Source organism: Sander lucioperca, chromosome 16 (genome assembly GCF_008315115.2).
Source record: "Sander lucioperca isolate FBNREF2018 chromosome 16, SLUC_FBN_1.2, whole genome shotgun sequence".
Classification (NCBI taxonomy): Eukaryota; Metazoa; Chordata; class Actinopteri; order Perciformes; family Percidae; genus Sander; species Sander lucioperca.
The window spans coordinates 26,012,125-26,033,190 of NC_050188.1; the positions used below are offsets into that span (position 1 = coordinate 26,012,125).

At 45.4% G+C, this 21,066-nt stretch overlaps 1 protein-coding gene across 5 annotated transcripts in view; it reads left to right on the forward strand.

Moving 5' to 3' along the window:
* si:ch211-152p11.4 (regulator of G-protein signaling 1) overlaps positions 1 to 21,066 on the forward strand; it is a 35,650-nt gene that overhangs the window by 13,207 nt on the left and 1,377 nt on the right. For 3 of the 5 annotated variants that reach the window (XM_031278962.2, XM_031278963.2, XM_031278964.2), the window contains exon 5: positions 16,969 to 17,135. The exons of 1 other annotated variant lie outside the window; for it this stretch is intronic. In XM_031278962.2, the coding sequence (XP_031134822.1) occupies positions 16,969 to 17,135 (167 nt within the window). Of the gene's footprint in view, positions 1 to 1,751; positions 2,035 to 16,968; positions 17,136 to 21,066 lie in introns of those variants that run through there. One more of the 5 variants, XM_031278967.2, reaches the window with a different exon arrangement.

Genomic DNA, 21,066 nt, shown 5'->3' on the forward strand with positions numbered 1-21,066 from the left:
AACGGGGAGCGGGATGAGCGTGACTAGAGTCTCTCAAAATCTGACGAAAATCTTTTAAACTGACCTTTGTCGATCTGAAATGAAGACAGATTCAGCAACTGCACGGCCTATTTCTCTCTTAAAATGTTTTCAGAAACACGTTTCGGTGAACTATTTTAGTCCAATATGAGATCGTATTCTGAACGAGCCGCAATGACAGTCTGGCTTTGAATTTCTGGAGAAACCAGACCCACGTGACGCGTTCGTCCAATCAGCTGCCGGTTTTCATTTTTGGGCGACAATACAGATTAGCGCCGCCTGCTGTTATGGAGACGTATTACGTCTCGTCGCTTTGGTGTGTTCTGAGGCACTTTTTTGACCAATTTGGGGAGACTGATCAGCCCGACTGCCTTTTCTGCCGACGTTTGGCTGTCGGCTCTGTGTGTATGGGCCTTTTTATAGGTAAATGGTAGAGCGTGGCCAGCCAAGCCGATGTGTCTTAAAGAAGTAACCACGTACCCTGACAGCAGAGGGATCATTAGCCGTACATATAGAATGAATCACAATGTTTGTTTACAATAACTTCTGCGCAGTGGTAGAATGTAAATAAGTACATTTACTCAAGTACTGTACTTAAGTACAAATGTTGAGGTACTTGTACTTTTTACTTTTCTTTTCATGCCACTTTCTACTTCTACTCCGCTACATTTCAGAGAGAAATATTGTACTTTTTACTCCACTACATTTATCTGACAGCTTTAGTTACTAGTTACTTTACACATTAAGATTCCTGCACACAAAACACATGTAGTTTATAAAATCTGATGTTTGATTCTAAAGTGAACTAGCCAACAATATAACGGCCTACAAGTCCAGCTGAAATGATTAGACCATTAAACACACAATTGGTTGGACCTTTTACACTTTCTAAAATGGGAGGATTTTTTTGCATTGAATACTTTTACTTTTAATACTTTAACTACATTTTCCTGATGATACTTTTAGCTAAGTAACATTTTCAATGCAGGACTTTTTGTTAGGTTTGAGTCCAGTATATTGGCCCCGAAATGCAGAGACAGGAGACAGAGAGCGGTACAGGGTGTTTATTAGCAAAAGCCTCTAGTACTGGCAGGGAACAGGAGGCTACAGTCCAAATGGTCCAAGCTGGACAACGAGAGTTTCCCTAGCCTCTACCCAGACCCGACGGGCACAACTTAGATGGTCCTGAACTGAGGGGACAGCAACCTCGTTCTCCTGGACAGGGAAGAGGGGAGGTTGAAAACCCAAGGAAGCCATAAAAGGTGATATTCCAGTAGACGAGCAGACAAGGGAGATGTGGGCATATTCCACCCAGGGCAGATGGGTGGACCAAGAGGCAAGATGGCAAGCAGACACACACCGGAGAGCCGACTCAAGGTCCTGGTTGGCCCGCTCCGTCTGACCCTTAGTAACCCGATGACAGACTGGCTGAAGCCCCCAACACCTGACAAAAAGCAAAAAGCCTTCCAGACCCTGGACGAAAACTGCGGGCCTCGGTCAGATACGATGTCCTGGGGGATGCCATGGAGTCTAAACACTTGTAGGACGAGAAGGTTGGCTGTCTCCATCACTGACGGAAGTTTGGACAGAGGAACAAAGTGCACAGTCTTAGAAAAACGGTCCACAATGGTCAGAAAAACAGAATTACCCTCCAATGGTGGGAGTCCAGTCATGAAATCCACAGCGATGTGGGACCATGGGCGATGCGGGATGGGTAGGCCAGCCGGTCTCAGATGAGAGGACTTGCTGCGTGCACAGGCAGAGACAAACTCTCTGGTGTCAGATGACATGGTCAGCCACCAGAAACGCTGCTGGAGCAGGGAGAGAGTGTCCCCACTGGAGCACGGAGGACCTGGCAGATGGCGGGCCGGACATCCAATCAGGAAGACAGTTATCAGGAGCTGGCTGGTCACGCTGAGCCTCCTGAACCACCCACTCCACCTCCCACCTGGCCGCCTCCATTACACAGGAGGAAGGGAGGAGGAAGGGATGATGCACTCCTCATGCGAATCCTCCCCCTGACGGGACAAGGAATCTGGTGAACTGAAATCGGCCCAGGAACAGGACCCAACGAACCTGGTGTGAGTTCAGCCTCTGGGCTGACTGCAGATAAGAGAGGTTTTTGTGATCCGTCCACACCAAAAAAGGATGAGAGGAGCCCTTCAGCCAGTGCCTCCACTCCTGAAGAGCCAGTACCACAGCCAGAAGTTCCCTGTTGCCGACATCATAATTCCTCTCCGCAGATGTCAGCCGGTGAGAGAAAAAGGCACAAGGGTGCAGTCTGCCATCAGCAGGGGAGCGTTGAGAAAGAACCGCACCAACACCAGAGTCGGAGGCATCAAGCTCCACCACTAACTGGAGAGCGGGATTTGGATGAATGAGAACAGGCAGAGGTAAACAAACGCTTCAACTGTCGAAAAGCCATGTCAGTGGCATGCAACCACAAAAAGGGAACTTTAGATGAGGTGAGCTGTGACAATGGTAAAAATTGGCAAACCCCAAAAACCTCTGCAACTGCGTACGGGTGGAAGGGATGGGCCACGGCCTGGATCTTGGCAAGATCTGCCTTCAACTGACCCTTCTTCACCACGAACCCTAAGAAATTGACAGCTGTGACATGGAACTCGCATTTTTCAGCCTTAACAAAAAGTCTGTTCTTAAGCAGTCTCTGTAACACAAGTCTTACGTGTTGAGTGTGTACATTCATGTCTATGGAAAATATCAAGATATCATCTAGATAGACGAACACAAACCTGTTTAGCATGTCTCGTAGAACATAATTGACGAGAGCCTGAAAAACGGCAGGGGCGTTGGTCAGGCCAAAAGGCATAACCAAATATTCAAAAGGAGCGAGAGGGGTGTTGAAAGCGGTTTTCCATTTGTCTCCCTCCTTTCTCCTGACGAGGTGGTAGGCGTTGCGGAGGCTAGCTTGGATAAGATGGTGGACTGGTGCAAGGGGCCAAAAGCGGAGTCGATTAGTGGCAGTGGATACTTATTTTTTTTACAGTGATTTCATTAAGGCCCCTGAAATCAATGCAAGGACGCAAAGACTTATCTTTCTTGTCCACAAAGAAAAACCCTGCCCCAATGGGTGAGGAGGAGGTGTGGTAATGTGTGGTAAGCTGGGAATGTGTTCTCTATTCACAGACCATCTACTGTGATTTAAATGGCTAAAATGCAGTTCACAACGATGCTTCTAATTACAGAGAGAAGCATGAGTAATATAGTATTGCCTCACATTCTCTTGCAATAATTATCAAGTCTGAATGGGGCTTTTGACCACAATAAAAACAGAAATGATGTTTAAGCAAGTTTTCAAGTCTTTACAAGTTGATTTCAGACTGTGGAAATGAATGGAAGCAAATGGCTAGATAGTCTCTCCTGGAAGATGGTGTTGCACTTGAAAAGTGACGCAAACAGTTGTGTAATGTATGAAAAAAGAGAGCTACAAAAGTGGGAGAGACATTCAAACCCTGGCTCCTTTCTCACCTCCACACAGCTGGCCAATCATTGCATGAAGGGGATGTGAAAGTAGTGGATGTGAATGTCGGTCTCGGGAAGTTACAGAAATGGTCGGACTCTAATCAGATGTAGGGAAGCTACAGTGTGTGATTTAATGTCCGTATACAGTTAGTCTCACATTGCCAGCTTTATCTCCACAGCGCTGTGGAGAAAAAAACGCTATGGGTTGTTTGCATTTCTTTAAACCAATCACAATTGTCTTGGGTGGCGCTAAGCTCTGGACGCAGTGACAGCAGAAAGGCTCTGCAAAAAGGAAGCAACTTGTTTTGGTGGAACATTTACACCCCGCAAAAGAAAACGCCACATCCAACATTAAATGAAGTTAACTGTTGACACAATACAGTAACGTGAGTTATTTAAATTAGCTGATACATGGTTAAACCTCATTGGCTCTTACCAGTGTATCACCGTGTATACTTTGTCTACAGCAATCCCACCAGTCAGTCCCAAAACCTCCCAGTTAGAGAGGAAATGACCTAAACATATTCTTAGTAAATCTTTACAATCATTCCCTGAAAGAACCAAGTAGGCCTGTCTTGTTGCACGTTTCAAAATGTCTTAGAAACTTGACATTTTCAGCGTGTAGCTTGCTAGCTCAAAATATGTTGCTGTTTACCGAAGAGAACAGAGTTTGAGAACAGAAACATACAGACCCAATGGGGGGGGGGGGCAAAGCCTGACATCTGGTGTGATGTCAGGCTTTGTCCTGGAAATGTCCTTCTGTTGATCCAGACTAGTTTACAGTCAATAGAAGTGACGGCTACCTGCTGGCAGCAGATAAAGGTGTGGTTTTAGTGGTACTTAGTATCTTAGTGTAGCCCTCTTTTGCCTCAGAGGGGTGTTAGTGTAACCTGGGTCCTAGGGTATGGTTCTCACCTGTTAAGCCTGCTGTGTAATTATGAAGGTAAATATGGTGCAAAAAGGGAGAGCTTGTAGAATACAATGTGAGAACTTGCAGAACAAAAAATCTGAACTTGTATGTTAAAATTTGCACTTGTAAAAATTTAATTTGCACTTGTAAAAATAAAATTTGCACTTGTAAAAAATATTCACACACATGTGATCTGAATTTGAAGTCATACAAAGAAAAAAACATGAGAGCTTGTAAAAAAAATCTGAACTTGTAAATTGAAATTTGCACTTATGCAACATTTACTCGTATACTTTTTTTTTACTCTGGTTCATTTTCCATCACAACCACAACTCAGTGATTACAACCTCCCGAATCTGTCACTGCAACTTCACATATGTGCTCTCTCGCATCACAAAGTGGCCAATCTGCGCACCTCGACTTTCACAACACTCTTGACGATACATTTGGTGCAAAACTAATTTGTACCTGTGGACTTAGGCTGTGGAGCTCTGAGCTAACAGAACGGGAAAATCAGGGTTTCTATCGCCAGATGAGGGACAACTCTGTCTGGCTTATTTATGTAGCATGGAAACTTGGTGGAATAGCATGCTAGCGTTAGCTAACTAGCAGCCAGTCCGCTTCTAAATAAATACCTTTTAATTGTCTAAACATTTTTAACAGTCAAACTAAAACACTGGTGGTGAGCTCCACGGCCTGCAGCCGCAGACGGACCGTCATCAGTGGGTAACAGGTGCCAAGTTTCGCATCCCTGCCGAGAATTGCATCCACTAGGGAAAATAATGATTTTATAAGGCAAAGTACTGTTTAAAAACTAGGCAATAGTAAATCTCTTTGTCATGTTCATCAATAATGATTAGGATTTTAGAAGGTTTAGAGACATCAATGTTTTATCAGACTCTGTAGTAGCATTTCCTTGCTACCTAGATGCAATTTTCGGCAGCAATGAATTCTGCAGAAATTATTGTTTCTGCCCAAGCGGGTGCAATTCTTAGCAGGGATGCACAACATCAGCAAAGCAAGCTCTGGTCATGGCCGGGGGATGGGCCGCTGCTACCGGATGTGGGGCTCTCCGTGTCCCGCTGGAGCTCCGACTGCAGGTCGAGGTCGGCAGCGAAGCTTTCTGGCAAAAGCAGTGTTACTACGCTGGTCGATCCCCACTGATGACGGTCCGTCTGCGGCTGCAGGCCGTGGAGCTCACCGCCAGTGTTTTAGTTTGACTGTTAAAAATGTTTAGACAATTAAATTAAAAGGTATTTATTTAGAAGCGGGCTGGCTGCTAGTTAGCTAACGCTAGCATGCTATTCCACCAAGTTTCCATGCTACATAAATAAGCCAGACAGAGTTGTCCCTCATCTGGCGATAGAAACCCTGATTTTCCCGTTCTGTTAGCTCAGAGCTCCACAGCCTAAGTCCACAGGTACAAATTAGTTTTGCACCAAATGTATCGTCAAGAGTGTTGTGAAAGTCGAGGTGCGCAGATTCGCCACTTTGTGATGCGAGAGAGCACATATGTGAAGTTGCAGTGACAGATTCGAGAGGTTGTAATCACTGAGTTGTGGTTGTGATGGAAAATGAACCAGAGTAAAAAAAAAAAGTATACGAGTAAATGTTGCATTATAAGTTTGCAGCTGTCATTGTGTTCATGTAAATATCAATCTACACATTTGTGAATATTTTTTCTGTAACTTCACATTCAGAATACAGGTGTGTGAACAAGTGCAAATTTCAATTTACAAGTTCAGATTTTTTTTACAAGCTCTCATGTTTTTTTTCTTTGTATGACTTCAAATTCAGATCACATGTGTGTGAATATTTTTTACAAGTGCAAATTTTATTTTTACAAGTGCAAATTAAATTTTTACAAGTGCAAATTTTAACATACAAGTTCAGATTTTTTGTTCTGCAAGTTCTCACATTGTATTCTACAAGCTCTCCCATTTTGCACCATATTTACCTTCATATGTAATCAGTGTAGCTTAAACGCCCCTACGGTATAAAGGTTATACTAACCAGTGAGTGGAGCCGGAGTCAGTAGTACAAAACACAACTGTATTATAATAGCACAATCAACATTAATCAACATTTACCCTTATCATCCGTAGTGTGGGTACAGAGTATTTCAATTTATTTATCTAACAATTGCAAACGGATATAAATACCCTGAATAAACCGGTAACTTAACATACAGTAACAATATAAAAAAAAATACAAAAGCCGGCAAAATAAAATAAACCCCCGTTGCAGGCCTGTTAAGTTCGTGTTGACGGTTGATATGTAGTACTCACTGTCCTTTTAGCCACAAAGTGAGCCAAAGAGTGTCTCTCCCTGCGTTCCCAGATCAATAGGCCTGCACTGACCAACAATGGCTGTTGATCCACTGCTTTCCCTCGTAGCCGGAGGAACCACTGGCTTTACCCTGGTCACCAGTGGCGCTTTCCGGGTGACGATGCTCCCTCGGAGGCTACTCAGTGGAACCACAGGTGTGCCGGGAATCCTGTGGCGCTAACTGAGCAGCGTTTAAACTACAACAAATCTCTCAGCAAGACGTTTCTCACTACACAAACTTATGTTTACCTCAGAGCAACTGGTGGCTAGCCTAACTCCACACGTGGCTAGCGCTAGCAGTAGTAGGCTAGGCTAACCTCCTCAAACTTGAAACCTCAGTAACGTAAGTAAATAACACGGCAAACCCTCGCGCTCGTGGGTATTGATCCCCGTTTTATTTTCCCTCGCTTTTGCGACGGAGTTTAATACATACTTTCCGTATAACGTCCAGTTTTGGCAGCTATCTCTCTGTTCGTAGCTAAACCACACTTCTCTCTTTTTCTCTCTCCTTCGTCCTTCCTCCTCTCATCTCCCCGTGTGTCTCTTCGACCCCACAATCATCCCGCCCCCTGAGCAATCTGATAGGCGGAGAGTGATAAATGACAGTGAACCTTCCTAATGAGTGTGTTGTCTCCGCTTTCAAGCTAGGTTTCCCCACTATGAGTCAACTACAGTACACCTCACATAAACCACAAAAGTAACGAAAGTAGCAAACTTCCCACATCCGTTAGGGCAAATAACTAACTAACTAACTAATAGCTATACCGAGTAGGTTAGAAAATAATGCTAGTGTTGAAAAGCAGCTAGCTAGTAGCTAGAGGGTTGTGAACTAACCCTGGGCTACACCCCCCCCTTTCTAAAGGTCTGGATGTCCTCATCTGACTGTTTGCTGATGACCCAACTTCCTGCCCCCCTATCCCCTGACACAGACTGTCCTAGAGGGACACTGATATCTGTATTAAAGGGATATGCAGATTCTTAAACCCCTGTGCACAATCTCTATTGGCTGGTCTGAAGGGTTACCAAAATCTTTGTAATTTAATCTAACTACAGACTTGACAGTACGCCTCACCCTCTTTACAGGCTGTGACTGCAACCTCTCAAATGAGTCTTCCCTTAATGGCAAGTCCCCGGCCTCACTGTGTGCACTGTCTGGTGAGCTACCGACCAAGGGCACCACCCCGTCCCATGTCTGTTCGGCATCAGACACATCCTTAGCTCCAGGGTCATCACTGTCGCCATGTTCTGGGACTTCTTCTTCACCCTCAGCGCTGTCTGATGTTTTTTCACTAACCCCCACTTCGCTCTGTGTGTTGGGGAGATGAGACCTTGTAAGAACATCCTTGTTTTGGACTAGTGTCTGCAGTCTCCGTCTAAGCAAACTTCCATTCCGACTGGGGAGTATGTCCTCATCCGAGTCTGATTGATCGCTGCTGGGTCCTCCCAGAATTCTTTCCTCTCCACGCATCTATGTGTGCCGTCGCGTCCGGGGCACTCGTGCGTGAGTGTGGGTGGGACGGGTCTGTCTCTCGTGCTCTTCAGGCAGACGTATCAGGCACCCTATAGGAAGCAGGTGATCTCTGTGAAGAATCTTTATCACCTTATTCCCTCTTTCAGGCTGGAGACGATACACTGGTAGGTTTGGTAACTTCTGTAGAACAACATAGGGTCGAGAATCCCATTTATCTTTGAGCTTTCCCTTTCCATTGTCTCCAAATGCACGGACGAGCACTCTGTCTCCCTCCGCCAGCTGGTGTGGGCGGACACTTGCATCATACCGCCTTTTGTTTCTTTGGTGCACTCCATCTGAATTATCAACAGCCAGGTGGTAAGCTTGTTTCAAGTTTTCTCGTAACTTCTCTACGTAATGCCGATGTCTCACTTCCTCTTCTTCTTCAATGGTGGTCTCAAAGCACAGATCGATTGGAAGCCGTGCCTCCCGCCCAAACATCAAGTAGTAGGGCGAGAACCCGGTAGAGTCGTTACGGGTGCAGTTATAAGCATGCACTAACGCTGCAACTTGTTGGCTCCACTGTTGTTTCTGATGTGGCTGCAGGGTCCCCAGCATCGACAGGAGGGTCCGGTTAAACCGCTCGGGTTGAGGGTCACCTTGAGGATGGTATGGCGTCGTCCGCGATTTTTTTACCCCTAGCACCTGGAGGAGCTCCTTCACCAACTTGCTCTCAAAATCCCGTCCTTGGTCTGAATGGATCCTTGCTGGTAGACCATAATGGACAAAAAACTTCTCCATCAGTACCTTGGCTACAGTCACTGCACGCTGGTCTTTGGTGGGATAAGCCTGGGCATATCGGGTGAAGTGGTCGGTCACCACTAATATGTTGGAGATACCCCGAGAATCAGGCTCTAGTGACAGGAAATCAATGCACACAAGATCTAATGGTCCGGTGCTAGCGATCTGGTGCAAAGGAGATGTTCTGTGTGGAAGTGTCTTCCGGACCACACATCGGCCGCAGTTCTTAATGTACGTAGTGATGTCAACCATCATTTTTGGCCAGTAGAAACGGTCTCGCGCCAGTGCCAGGGTGCGCTCAATGCCTAAATGACCAGACTCATCATGCAGGGATTTCAGGACTCTCACTCTGTATTTCTCAGGTAGGATCAACTGAAAAATGGCTTTACTTTCGGGCTTGCTAATCTTCCTGTATAGCAGCCCATTCACCAACTCCAGCCTTTTCTCTTCTCTCCATAGCAGAACAAAGTCAGGATCACCACCTGCTTGGCTAGGAGGCCACACTCTGTCTAACATGGCCCGCCTGACCTTACTGATGACTGGGTCCTGTTCCTGTGCGACTTGCAGCTCATCAGCACTCACTTGCTCCAGAGGTCCTGTAGCAACCCTTGTGGGGTATGCATAAGCCTCGGGGATCGCCTGCGGGGAGGCTCCTAAACTCTCAATGTATCTGGACATATGTGGGGACTCACGGGAACTAACACGTTGGCACACTGCTTTCACCCCTTGTGGCGACAACCAGCCCGTATCATCGGCCACATTTCGGGACAATAGATCCGCATCCACGTTCTTTCTTTCAGGCCTGTACTGAAGCCCAAATTCGTAGGTGGACAAGGCTGCTAGCCATCTATGGCCTGTGGCGTTCAACTTGGCCGTTGTCAGGACATAGGTGAGGGGGTTGTTATCGGTTCTTACGGTGAATTTGGCTCCATATGAGTAGTCATGGAACTTATCTACCACAGCCCACTTCAGTGCCAGAAACTCAAGTTGGTGGACGGGATAGTTTCGCTCTGGATTACTCAGTTTCCTACTAGCATACGCAACAGGACGTAAACCCTGTGGATACTGCTGGTTTAACACGGCGCCTAATCCCTCAAAGCTGGCGTCAACGTGGAGTATGTATGGCTTGTTGGGGTCAGCAAAGGCCAATACAGGAGCATGAGTGAGACAGTACTTGATCTTTTTAAAGGCCTCTGTGCACTCTGGTGTCCACCGGTCATTGAAAGGCTCTGATTTCCGAAACAGGGGACTACTGTCTTTCTTGGGTGCTTTCCCTTTCTGTGTGGTAGGGTAACCCCTTGTCAAGTCAGTCAGTGGGCGTACAATGGCCGAGTAGTTGGCGATGAATCGCCTGTAATACCCGCAAAATCCTAAGAAAGACTGCAGGGTCTTGAGCTCAGTCGGTTGCTGCCACTGAGCCACCGCCCTGATCTTCTCCGGATTGGTGGCGACTCCTGCTGCAGAAACAATGTGCCCCACATACTTGACTTGACTCTGGCAAAACTGGCACTTATCGATGGAAACTTTGAGCCCGTACTCCTGCAATCGATCCAAAACTTTGAACAGCCTTTCTTCGTGCTCTTCGAGTGTCCGACCAAAAACGACGATGTCATCCAAATAAACCAGGCACTGCAGCAGGTTCATGTCTCCCACCACTCGCTCCATTAATCTTTGAAATGTAGCTGGAGCTCCGGAGATGCCCTGAGGCATGCGCTCAAACTGATAGAACCCTAACGGGCATATGAATGCTGTCTTCTCTTTATCTTGTTCGGCCATGGCTATCTGATAGTAGCCGCTCCTGAGGTCCAGAACCGAAAACCATTGGCTGCCTGACAAGCAGTCCAGAGCATCATCCACCCTCGGGACGGTGTACTGGTCCGGAATGGTCCTAGCATTCAGAGTACGATAATCTATGCACATTCTAACTTTTCCATTTTTCTTTCGGGCCACGACGATGGCAGAAGCATAGGGACTCCGGGACTCTTTAATGATTCCAGCAGCCAGCAGCTCCTGCAGGTGACGTCTGATATCATCAAGGTCAGCAGGGGCAAGGCGTCGAGATCTCTCTCGAAAGGGGGGAGAATCACTCACTCGTATCTCATGCTCCACTCCTCTTGCAAGGCCCATGTCCCACTCGCTAACTGAAAACACTGCTGTTCTCTTTGCCAGCTGCTGTGCCAGCCTATGTTTCCAAGCAGGAGGAATAGGTGAGTGTTCAAAACAGAAAAGCTCCGGATCAAGCTGGCCTCTATCACTAGTGTCAGCCTTGACTTCAGTAACCACATCTGCTTGGTAAATGTGTGCGATAACAGAGCCCTTGGGAATGGCTCGCTCTTTGAGGCTCTCATTCTTTATCCATAAAGACACATCACCCTGCTGTATGTGTGAGGGGAGAAGCACACACGGCGGTGAGGTAACTCCAGCTGGCAACAGGTTTAGCGCATCTATGACCAGGATGCTGGGTTTCTCAGTGGTAACAGCGGCTTTGCAGACTGCACGGCGAGATTCGCCAGCGGGAATGGTAAGTGGCCCTGGACCTGTCCACTTGACATGCCCGGCACACTCGTTCCATGGGGAAGACGTCCCCTCCCTGCTCACTGGTAGGGTGTTCACTCTCCAGACCTTGGCTGTGTGACTGTGGTCGGTGTGGATTTTATCAGTACTAGGTCCATGGTTAAATGACCTGGCGTTGGTACCTATGATCACAGGCACTTGGTCGGGGCCTGGGGGGTCAGGGCACACAAGAGCTAATATGGGCTTCGGCTGTCGATCAGCCCCATCTTCAAGGAACTCTACTGACACTGCCACGTAACCTCTGTAAGGATAGCTTGAGTCTCCTAATCCCCAGATGGCAAGACTGGAAATGGGGTGAAGAGGGACATGGCTCAGATACTTCTGATACCACTGCTCAAAAATGATGGTCACTGTGGAACCACTGTCCATCAACGCATGACAGTACCGACCTTCTATAATCACTTGACTCAAGGAGGGGTTTCCCACTAGGCCATCAGGGATGCTTGGAATTCTAGGGGCACTCACCGCACTCGTCTTGGCCTGGCTATGTCTCAGTGTGGGTTTTTCTGTTCTAGAGGGTGGTTCTCGTTTGGCTTTTTTCAAAGCGTTAATCAACTTAGAGATGACTTTGTTAGTCTTCTGCAGCAGTACACCTATTTGATACATGACCATCTTCACCGCATCTGTAGCAAAAGAATGCATCCTGGTGCTGACGTGGTTCAGCGGACCATTTCTGGGGGGCCCCTCTGGTGGAATCATAATGTCTAGTGGGCATCTCGGTGTCCGGTCCTCCCCTGACGGCTCTGATGGAGTGTTCTTTAAAATGAACCGCCATGGTCTGGAGTTGGTGCTGTAAGTTACTCACTTGCTGCTGAATATCTGGGGTGGCACTCTTCTCGGCTCTTTCCCCTCTAGTGGGTTGTATAAGATCACCCTCTACAACGGCTGGTGGGTCGTGCCGGTTCTGAGGATATAAGTTGGAGAGCTTTACCTTTAATTCATCAACCTCTGCTCTCAGACGGGCTGTTTCAGATATAGTGTGTGTGGTACTCTCTGTAGCATTAAACTGACGCACTGATGCTTTACGTGCACTGGAAGTGGGCTTGCAGCGCACCAGATGTCGGTCTTCCTCTTCGCGAATCTCATGTAAGAGTGTAAGAAAGGTAGGAGGGTGGTGTTTTCTCTCTCTCAGGCGTAACTGCACCAACTCCAAGTCTGACTCAACTGCTCCTCGCAGCAACTGCTCTACTCGGGCCCGGTCTCTTTGGGATGTGTCAAGTCCTCCTTTCTGAACGACCTTGGTCAGCGAGCATTCAATTCGTCTCAAAAAGTCTGACAACCTCTCTCCAGAGTGTTGCTGCATGGATCTGAATGCTATATAAAAATCTTCTCCAGATTCTGTGGACTCAAAGGCCTTTTCCAATGCTGTTAGGTAGTCATCAGGGGTGGCGTCAGGGTCGTTACTGCGAACAGCCTGAGCTATATCCAAGGCTGGCCCTCTCAAACATTCGATAATTCTTTTTCTTTTCTCCCGACGGGGAAGTTCACTTTCGTCAATCATCAGGCGTGCTTGGTCTAGCCAGGTGTCAAGGCTCTCTTCTCCAGCAGGGGTGGGAAGGACACCTGAGAAGACTCGTAGTCGTCTGAATGTGTGGCCATCATAGGGTCTTGTGGTCTTCTCAATGAGGTTCTCCACCACTTTGAAAAATGCGTCCACAGGAACAGAGGTTGGCACATCGGGAGAAGAGGGCTCTGGCTGGGTGTTGCTTCTTGTGTGGGATGGCGACGGCATTGGGAGTGTGGGGTTGGTGCCCCTGGTCTCAAATACTACAGTAGTGACTTCATCATCTGGCCCACTAAGTATCCATGGGCTACCCCCAGCTGTTGAGTACACTTCACTAGGTAGGGCCTCTTTGCTAACCACCTCTTTGCACTCGCAAAGTACTACAAGTCTCTGAGTATGGGGGTCACACAGGCGGCCACGCACACGCACCCTCCCCAAAACCTTTATGCTCTGAAGGGCGTTCTCTATTTCCTCTACCTCTGTGTCATCCGGGACATCACTGACCACTATGGCATGACTAGGATCTACTCCCTCCCCTTTACACCAACTCCAAAGTAGCGACATGTTAACGACTGCCAACTGCTCAAGCTTATGTTAACGTGTAAAAGCTTAAAAGCTAGTAACTTCCACTCACTGAATATACTAAAACGACATTCTAAAAAAAAATCCCAGCGGTGCCTCCATTTATCTAGCCCTCTTTTGCCTCAGAGGGGTGTTAGTGTAACCTGGGTCCTAGGGTATGGTTCTCACCTGTTAAGCCTGCTGTGTAATCAGTGTAGCTTAAACGCCCCTACGGTATAAAGGTTATACTAACCAGTGAGTGGAGCCGGAGTCAGTAGTACAAAACACAACTGTATTATAATAGCACAACTTAACATACAGTAACAATATAAAAAAAAAATACAAAAGACGGCAAAATAAAATAAACCCCCGTTGCAGGCCTGTTAAGTTCGTGTTGACGGTTGATATGTAGTACTCACTGTCCTTTTAGCCACAAAGTGAGCCAAAGAGTGTCTCTCCCTGCGTTCCCAGATCAATAGGCCCGCACTGACCAACAATGGCTGTTGATCCACTGCTTTCCCTCGTAGCCGGAGGAACCACTGGCTTTACCCTGGTCACCAGTGGCGCTTTCCGGGTGACGATGCTCCCTCGGAGGCTACTCAGTGGAACCACAGGTGTGCCGGGAATCCTGTGGCGCTAACTGAGCAGCGTTTAAACTACAACAAATCTCTCAGCAAGACGTTTCTCACTACACAAACTTATGTTTACCTCAGAGCAACTGGTGGCTAGCCTAACTCCACACGTGGCTAGCGCTAGCAGTAGTAGGCTAGGCTAACCTCCTCAAACTTGAAACCTCAGTAACGTAAGTAAATAACACGGCAAACCCTCGCGCTCGCGGGTATTGATCCCCGTTTTATTTTCCCTCGCTTTTTGCGACGGAGTTTAATACATACTTTCCGTATAACGTCCAGTTTTGGCAGCTATCTCTCTGTTCGTAGCTAAACCACACTTCTCTCTTTTTCTCTCTCCTTCGTCCTTCCTCCTCTCATCTCCCCGTGTGTCTCTTCGACCCCACAATCATCCCGCCCCCTGAGCAATCTGATAGGCGGAGAGTGATAAATGACAGTGAACCTTCCTAATGAGTGTGTTGTCTCCGCTTTCAAGCTAGGTTTCCCCACTATGAGTCAACTACAGTACACCTCACATAAACCACAAAAGTAACGAAAGTAGCAAACTTCCCACATCCGTTAGGGCAAATAACTAACTAACTAACTAACTAATAGCTATACCGAGTAGGTTAGAAAATAATGCTAGTGTTGAAAAGCAGCTAGCTAGTAGCTAGAGGGTTGTGAACTAACCCTGGGCTACATTAGAAATAAATATAAGTCTGAAATAATTTTTGACATAAATCCTTGGTTGCTGCTCCTTTTTTATCATTATTCTACCATTTAAGATCAGTGGCTGGACAGAGTAGTTTTAAAGCTATAGTGTGTAGTTTCTGTCTCCCCCATGAGGAATTCTAAGTAATGACAACAACACTGTCGGCGCGTCCACATGATACAAGCCTTCTGTGATCCCGCACTTCATTTGGCAATGGCTTGAATGTAAAAGACGATCATTAATATCAAAAAGTTACTTTAACACAGTGTTTTAAATGCGCTTGTCTTGCATTTGAGATGGGACAATAGCAATATGCATGCCCCAAAGCCTTTGGCAAAGAAAGCAGAAGGAACAGGTTTGATGCCAATTGATGCAATTTGATTGGCTATTAGTACTGTTGTCGTCATTTACTCAGCGTTGGCAGAAGTTAGTATAGGTGTTACAGTATAACATTAATTAAAAACACCTGTGTAAAACTATGAGGGAAATGTAAGGTAATGCTAATGTCTAATTGTAAAAGTGTGCAATTTGCTGCTTACATCTGTGCAGAGTAGTTGTTGCCTAACCTTTTTTCCACCTAAAAACAACACTGCTTTTAAAAAGTATTAGCTACCTTAAGCCAGTGATTCCCAACCAGGGGTACGTGGACCCCAGGGGGTACTTCTGTAGTTGCCAGGGGGTACCTGGAAATATTGTAGCCAACTTTTGTAATTTAATTTCTTTTAATAATGATAAAAAAGGAGCAGCAACCAAGGATTTATGTAAGTTATTCCAGACTTATATTTATTATTATCTTTGGCCATTTTAGGCCTTTATTTTTATAGGACAGCTGAAGACATGAAAGGAGGAGGGGGAATGACATGCAGCAAAGGGCCGCAGGTCAGAGTTGAACCCGCGGCCGCTGAGGCCGAGGAGTAAACCTGGGTGCGCGCTCTACCAACTGAGCTTCCCAGGCACCCTTATATTTATTTCTAAGATACTAAGTACCACTAAAACCACACCTTTATCTGCTGCCAGCAGGTAGCCGTCACTTCTATTGACTGTAAACTAGTCTGGGTCACCAGAAGGACATTTCCAGGACAAAGCCTGACATCACGCCAGATGTCAGGCTTTGTCCCTCTGCTTTGGCTCTGTGTGTTGATATCAGTAGGGTCAAAGTTAGGGCTTTTGTCCTGATTCGATTCTTTCCCGATACATGGCTGCCGATTGGATTTGTGTTGCGATTTTCATTCATTGTGATTCTACAAGTATTGCGATTCGATAGTATTGAGTATCGCGATTTTCTTTTACTTCTTTAACAAAAACCAAAGTTGAATAAAACACTTCTAGAGACAATATATCATGAGACATTTCTAAAAACTGATAGTTTTCTAAGAAGAATGCACATCACGTCAGTCAGTCAGCCTGACATTTATATACATTTATATAAGAAGAACATAACGTTTTTCTGTTTTCGTTCTGTTTTGCTAGAAACAGATATGATGTAGTCTCCGTTGGCGGTACCGTAGAAACAGAACATATTTACATGAATCATTGATTTAAAAAATCCATTAAAAATACCGTTTCCGCGGAAAAGAATCAATTTTAAATATCGTTGCTAAGAAATCACGATACAGATGATTTTCGATTAATTTTTTTTTGCTGTCCACTGCAGCTGACGTGTGTGAGCTGTGGCATGCTGTAGGTGTGGTGTCAGCGGTTTGAAGCCGTCCTCTGTATAAATCAGTCAGTATCGGACCACAAACAAGCCCTGGGTGGAAGCCTAGCAGGCAGGCAGCTGGAGTAGAGACAATGTGTGTGTGTGCTAAGGCTTTACATGAGCCAGTTAAACTCTACTTCTGGCAATACTTGTGTGTTTGTGATGTGCTTATAAGGCCTGAGGGCTTGTTGCGTCACTGTTGTTTGTGTGTGGGTGTCCTCTTGTAACACACATAATGTGACATAGCATGGTGAACTAAGCCCCTCCTCCTCCTCCTCCTCCTCCTCCTCCTCCTCCTCCTCCTCCTCCTCCTCTCACAGCTGGTGTTTCAGTGTTTGGAGCATTCCTGCGCTCTGAGTTCAGCGAGGAGAATCTGCAGTTCTATCTGGCCTGTGAGCAGTACAGAAACTCGTCCAACAACTTCAGCCTGCAGAGGAGGGCCAAGGATATCTGCGCCACCTACATCCAGCCAGGTGCCCCCCGGGAGGTACACGCCTGCTTTTCTTATTCAGTCTAGCTGCTATGCAGCCTCTCTTCATGGAAACAGGAAGTGTATTTCTTTCTAAGCCCTTCCACATGCGTTATTATGGATCCCACGTAACTTCTAGGCAAGTCCCGCCCTACGAAGCAGCCCGATACGTTGGTGTTAGGCATTGACCTCGAGTGGTTAAGGTTAGGATAGCTGACTGGTCAGGGGATAGGACCTGAACACATTGGGTTACATTACCTTACGTAAGCATGGACGCCTGGCCAATAGTAGCGTGTGAATGCTATTGAAGGGCGGGCCTTGCCTCGAAGTTGCGTGGGTTCCATAATAACCTGTCACATGTACACCTACACCTTTTTTTCCCCATTCAGTGTGTTTTCAGCTGTGTTGTTACTCAAAGTATGCATCTCCCTCCAAACAGGCCGCTGTGTGTTTGGATGCTCCAAGTGTTTTCGGAAGCTCGTGTGGGTGGTTCATGTTGCTTCAATAGCAAAAACAAAATCTTTAAGGAGCCATCTTTCTTAAGAGAACCACCTTTTATAAGGTGTATTTACTAGTTCTAATGAGAAAAAACTATTTATCTTCTGGATGAATGGATTAATTGTTTGACCTCTAAAATGTCACAAAATGGTGAAAAATGTGGATCAGAGTTCCCCAAAGCCCAAGATGACGATATGGCTTGTTCTGTCCACAACTCAAAGATCTTCAGTGTCCTGTCCCAGAGGAGAGAAGAAACTACAACATATTCACATTTAACACGCTGACATCACACACATTAGACATTTTAGTTATACTACTCAAACTGATTTAATCGATTATCAAAATAGTTTGAGGTTAATTTAATAGTGAACAACTAATCGATTAACCTTTTCAGCTCTACTCCAATCAAGGTGATGATGATGATGATGATGAGGAATCATTTTATTTTGGTTAACGTACATGAAAGAAACAATTAATTCCCACAATTTGCCACCGTAGCTAACTGAAAAAGGAATAGGCTGAAGCCAAGGCTTATTTTATTTGTGCCTATCCCATAGAATCACCCAGAAATCCAACAAAACTAAATGAAACTAAATACTTGCATACAACCCTAGTCATTTGACATTTTAATCAAATGACTTCATACTATAATTATTTTAGACTCAACAGAGACGTATACAAACGTTCAACTCATCAATAAGTTCATTCCATAATTTAACCCCTAAAACAGAAACACATCTAAATCTTACATTAGTCCCCACTTTACCAGTTTCAAAGATAGAGAACCGCCTTCAATTATAATGACCTTCTCTTTGTTCAGCAGTAAAACAATAAAAGTGTAACATGCTCAATGCAGGCCTATCTTTTCTCCATAGTTAGCTCATGGAGTAGTCCTTGATTAACGATATTTCACAAAGTAAGAACTGTGCCTTCTAAATGGCTTACTCTGGAGCAGTTTTTTTCATGGTAGGGGACAAGAAATGGCCCATGTAACCAAAGACAGTAATCAAGTCTCAACCAAGCAGAGAATGTCTTATGCAGATTCATAATGTTGTTGACTTTGATCGAACTGTTCGATCGAACCTGATTTAAATCCAAATATATTTCAAATGAATTACAGTTAGAATGTACTTTATTTAGGCAAGGTTCTTGTTTGGCTGCTTGTATTTAGACAACATGTAATATTTGTTCACTTTAACTTCCTTTGTGAAGTAAAATAAGGTATTGAACAAGTATGCTTTTAGTATCTTACTGAAAGTCAGCCATTGGATCAAAAAACTTCAAAAGATACACAGCCCACAGTGTGGCTGTTAGTGTTTTGGTCCACCCCTTCCTAGACACATTATGGATCCCACGCAACTTCTAGGTAAGTCCCGCCCTATAAAGCAGCCCGATTGGTTGGGGTTAGGCATTTGAAGAAGTTGCGTGGGTTCCATAATAACGCGTCCTAGACATATGCCTTGAAAACTGGATTCATCCAGTCTTGCTAAATCTGACCAATCTACCCCATGAAGTCTCAATTAGTTATAAGTTGGAAGTTTAGAGTAGATCTATCCTTTGAATAAATGTCCGGTCTTCTTTTGATCTGACACCACATGTATGGCCATGTTGTAGGGGTGTAACGGTTCAGTATGTACCTCGGTTTTGGGGTCACGGTTCGGTATGTTTTTGGCACGACTTGGGAAATTAAAAACGTGCAGAACTTGAGCTCATTTATCCAGGGCAGGCACATAGCCACAGCGATATGATGACGGTGTGACTCTGCAGTGGGAGGCTGCAGGATGCTGTGGGGAGAAAGACTCTCCTTCCGGTCAGTTTTTGGTTCGTTCCGCTAATCGACACATTCGGGTGAAGCCGTTGTTATTGAAATGTTTAAAGTGTTTCCATAGATGGATCCGACTTCAGCTGAACAATGTCTGCATACAGTTTGGGACAAATAGTTGTCCATTGAACTTGACTGACCCGGCTAACCGGGCTAAGTCGACTAGCGTGCTACAGCTGATAGACAACAACCAGTGCGCTGCCAAAACTTTCCGGGAAAAACTTGCTCTCCAGATTTGTATTGTTCTGTGCGTGTGAGTAGTCGACATAAATAGACGTGTTTGGGTCACACTGCGTACTGATGTTTCATACCTAACAGAACGTCCCCCACCCTAATGGCACGAATACACGTACCGTTGCAGCTCTACCATGTTGTATTCTTTTGCCATTTAAAAAAAAAAAAAAACATTATTGGTTGAATAGTCCTTTCAGAGCAGTGATGGTATGCAGCCACTGTCTGTGAGCGCAGCTGCTCTGCCTGTGGATGGGGTTGATGCTCGGCTATGGCTGCATCTGTGGATGAATCTATGATGCTACTCTTTATCTCTCTGTGACCATCTTTATCACCAGGTTACACAAAAGCAGTTAAAGCAAAAATAGGGTGACCAGATTTCCCGGAACTAAAACCGGGATACTCTGCGCGTGACCGTAGTGCTCGTGCACGTACACACTTTTTAATGTGAACATGTGCCAGCCCAGGTCAGACATAGACACAGACAGATTAGACACAATTTTGCCAACAGCAAACGTAGGCCTACTGCTCACAACATAATGGGCTATCTCAGTTAATATTCATGAATGTTCTTAGTATGTAGCCTACATATCTAAGAAATAATATTAAAAGACACTGAGTGTTTCGTGTGGAACCAACTTTATTTTTCAGAATTAAAGCATTCTTTTGGAAAATACACCCACTGAACTTGTGAAAAACTTTGTGAAAAGTTATTTTTCGTTGCATGGCACTAAACAAATTATTTGGAACTGCTGCCACAGGCTTGAACTAAAGTTATGGTAACACTTTATGGTAAGGGTACATGAATTAGTCTTTCTACATGGGTTTAGTTAATGATCGGGCTATAATAAGACCATGTCGGCTATGTAATCACTGACAACCGGGACATTGTCATAGTGGTTGGTGTAAACCGGGACATTATAGCGTCCAGGCTTTTGTTGGGACTCGGGACACACAACTCAGAATCGGGGCTGTCCTGGTCAAACCGGGACGTCTGGTCACCCTAAGCAAAAAGAATCCTACTGTGAGCCTCAAGGGGCTACATATGTTTTTTGTAGTTTACAGTTATATTCCTTAAAGTAAAATGAACATTGAAACATTAAAGTATATTGGGTACATCACTAAAATGAAGTCTGATAGGTCATGAGCCACAAGCAGTCAGATGAACAGACAACAAGCCAACAGTTAGATGGTAGAGTAGAAATGACTACACTGGATTTAGTCTATATCCGCCGGTTGTCCCTCACCTTCCACTTTCTTTGTCTTGGCATTCTAAACTCCGGTCGATTCAGGAAACATCCTCCGAGCTAGAACTGACAATCAAATTATATTTATCTCTTTTTTTTTTTTGAGTAAAATTCTTATTGCACACTCAACAGGCATTTTAATTCCTGAGCT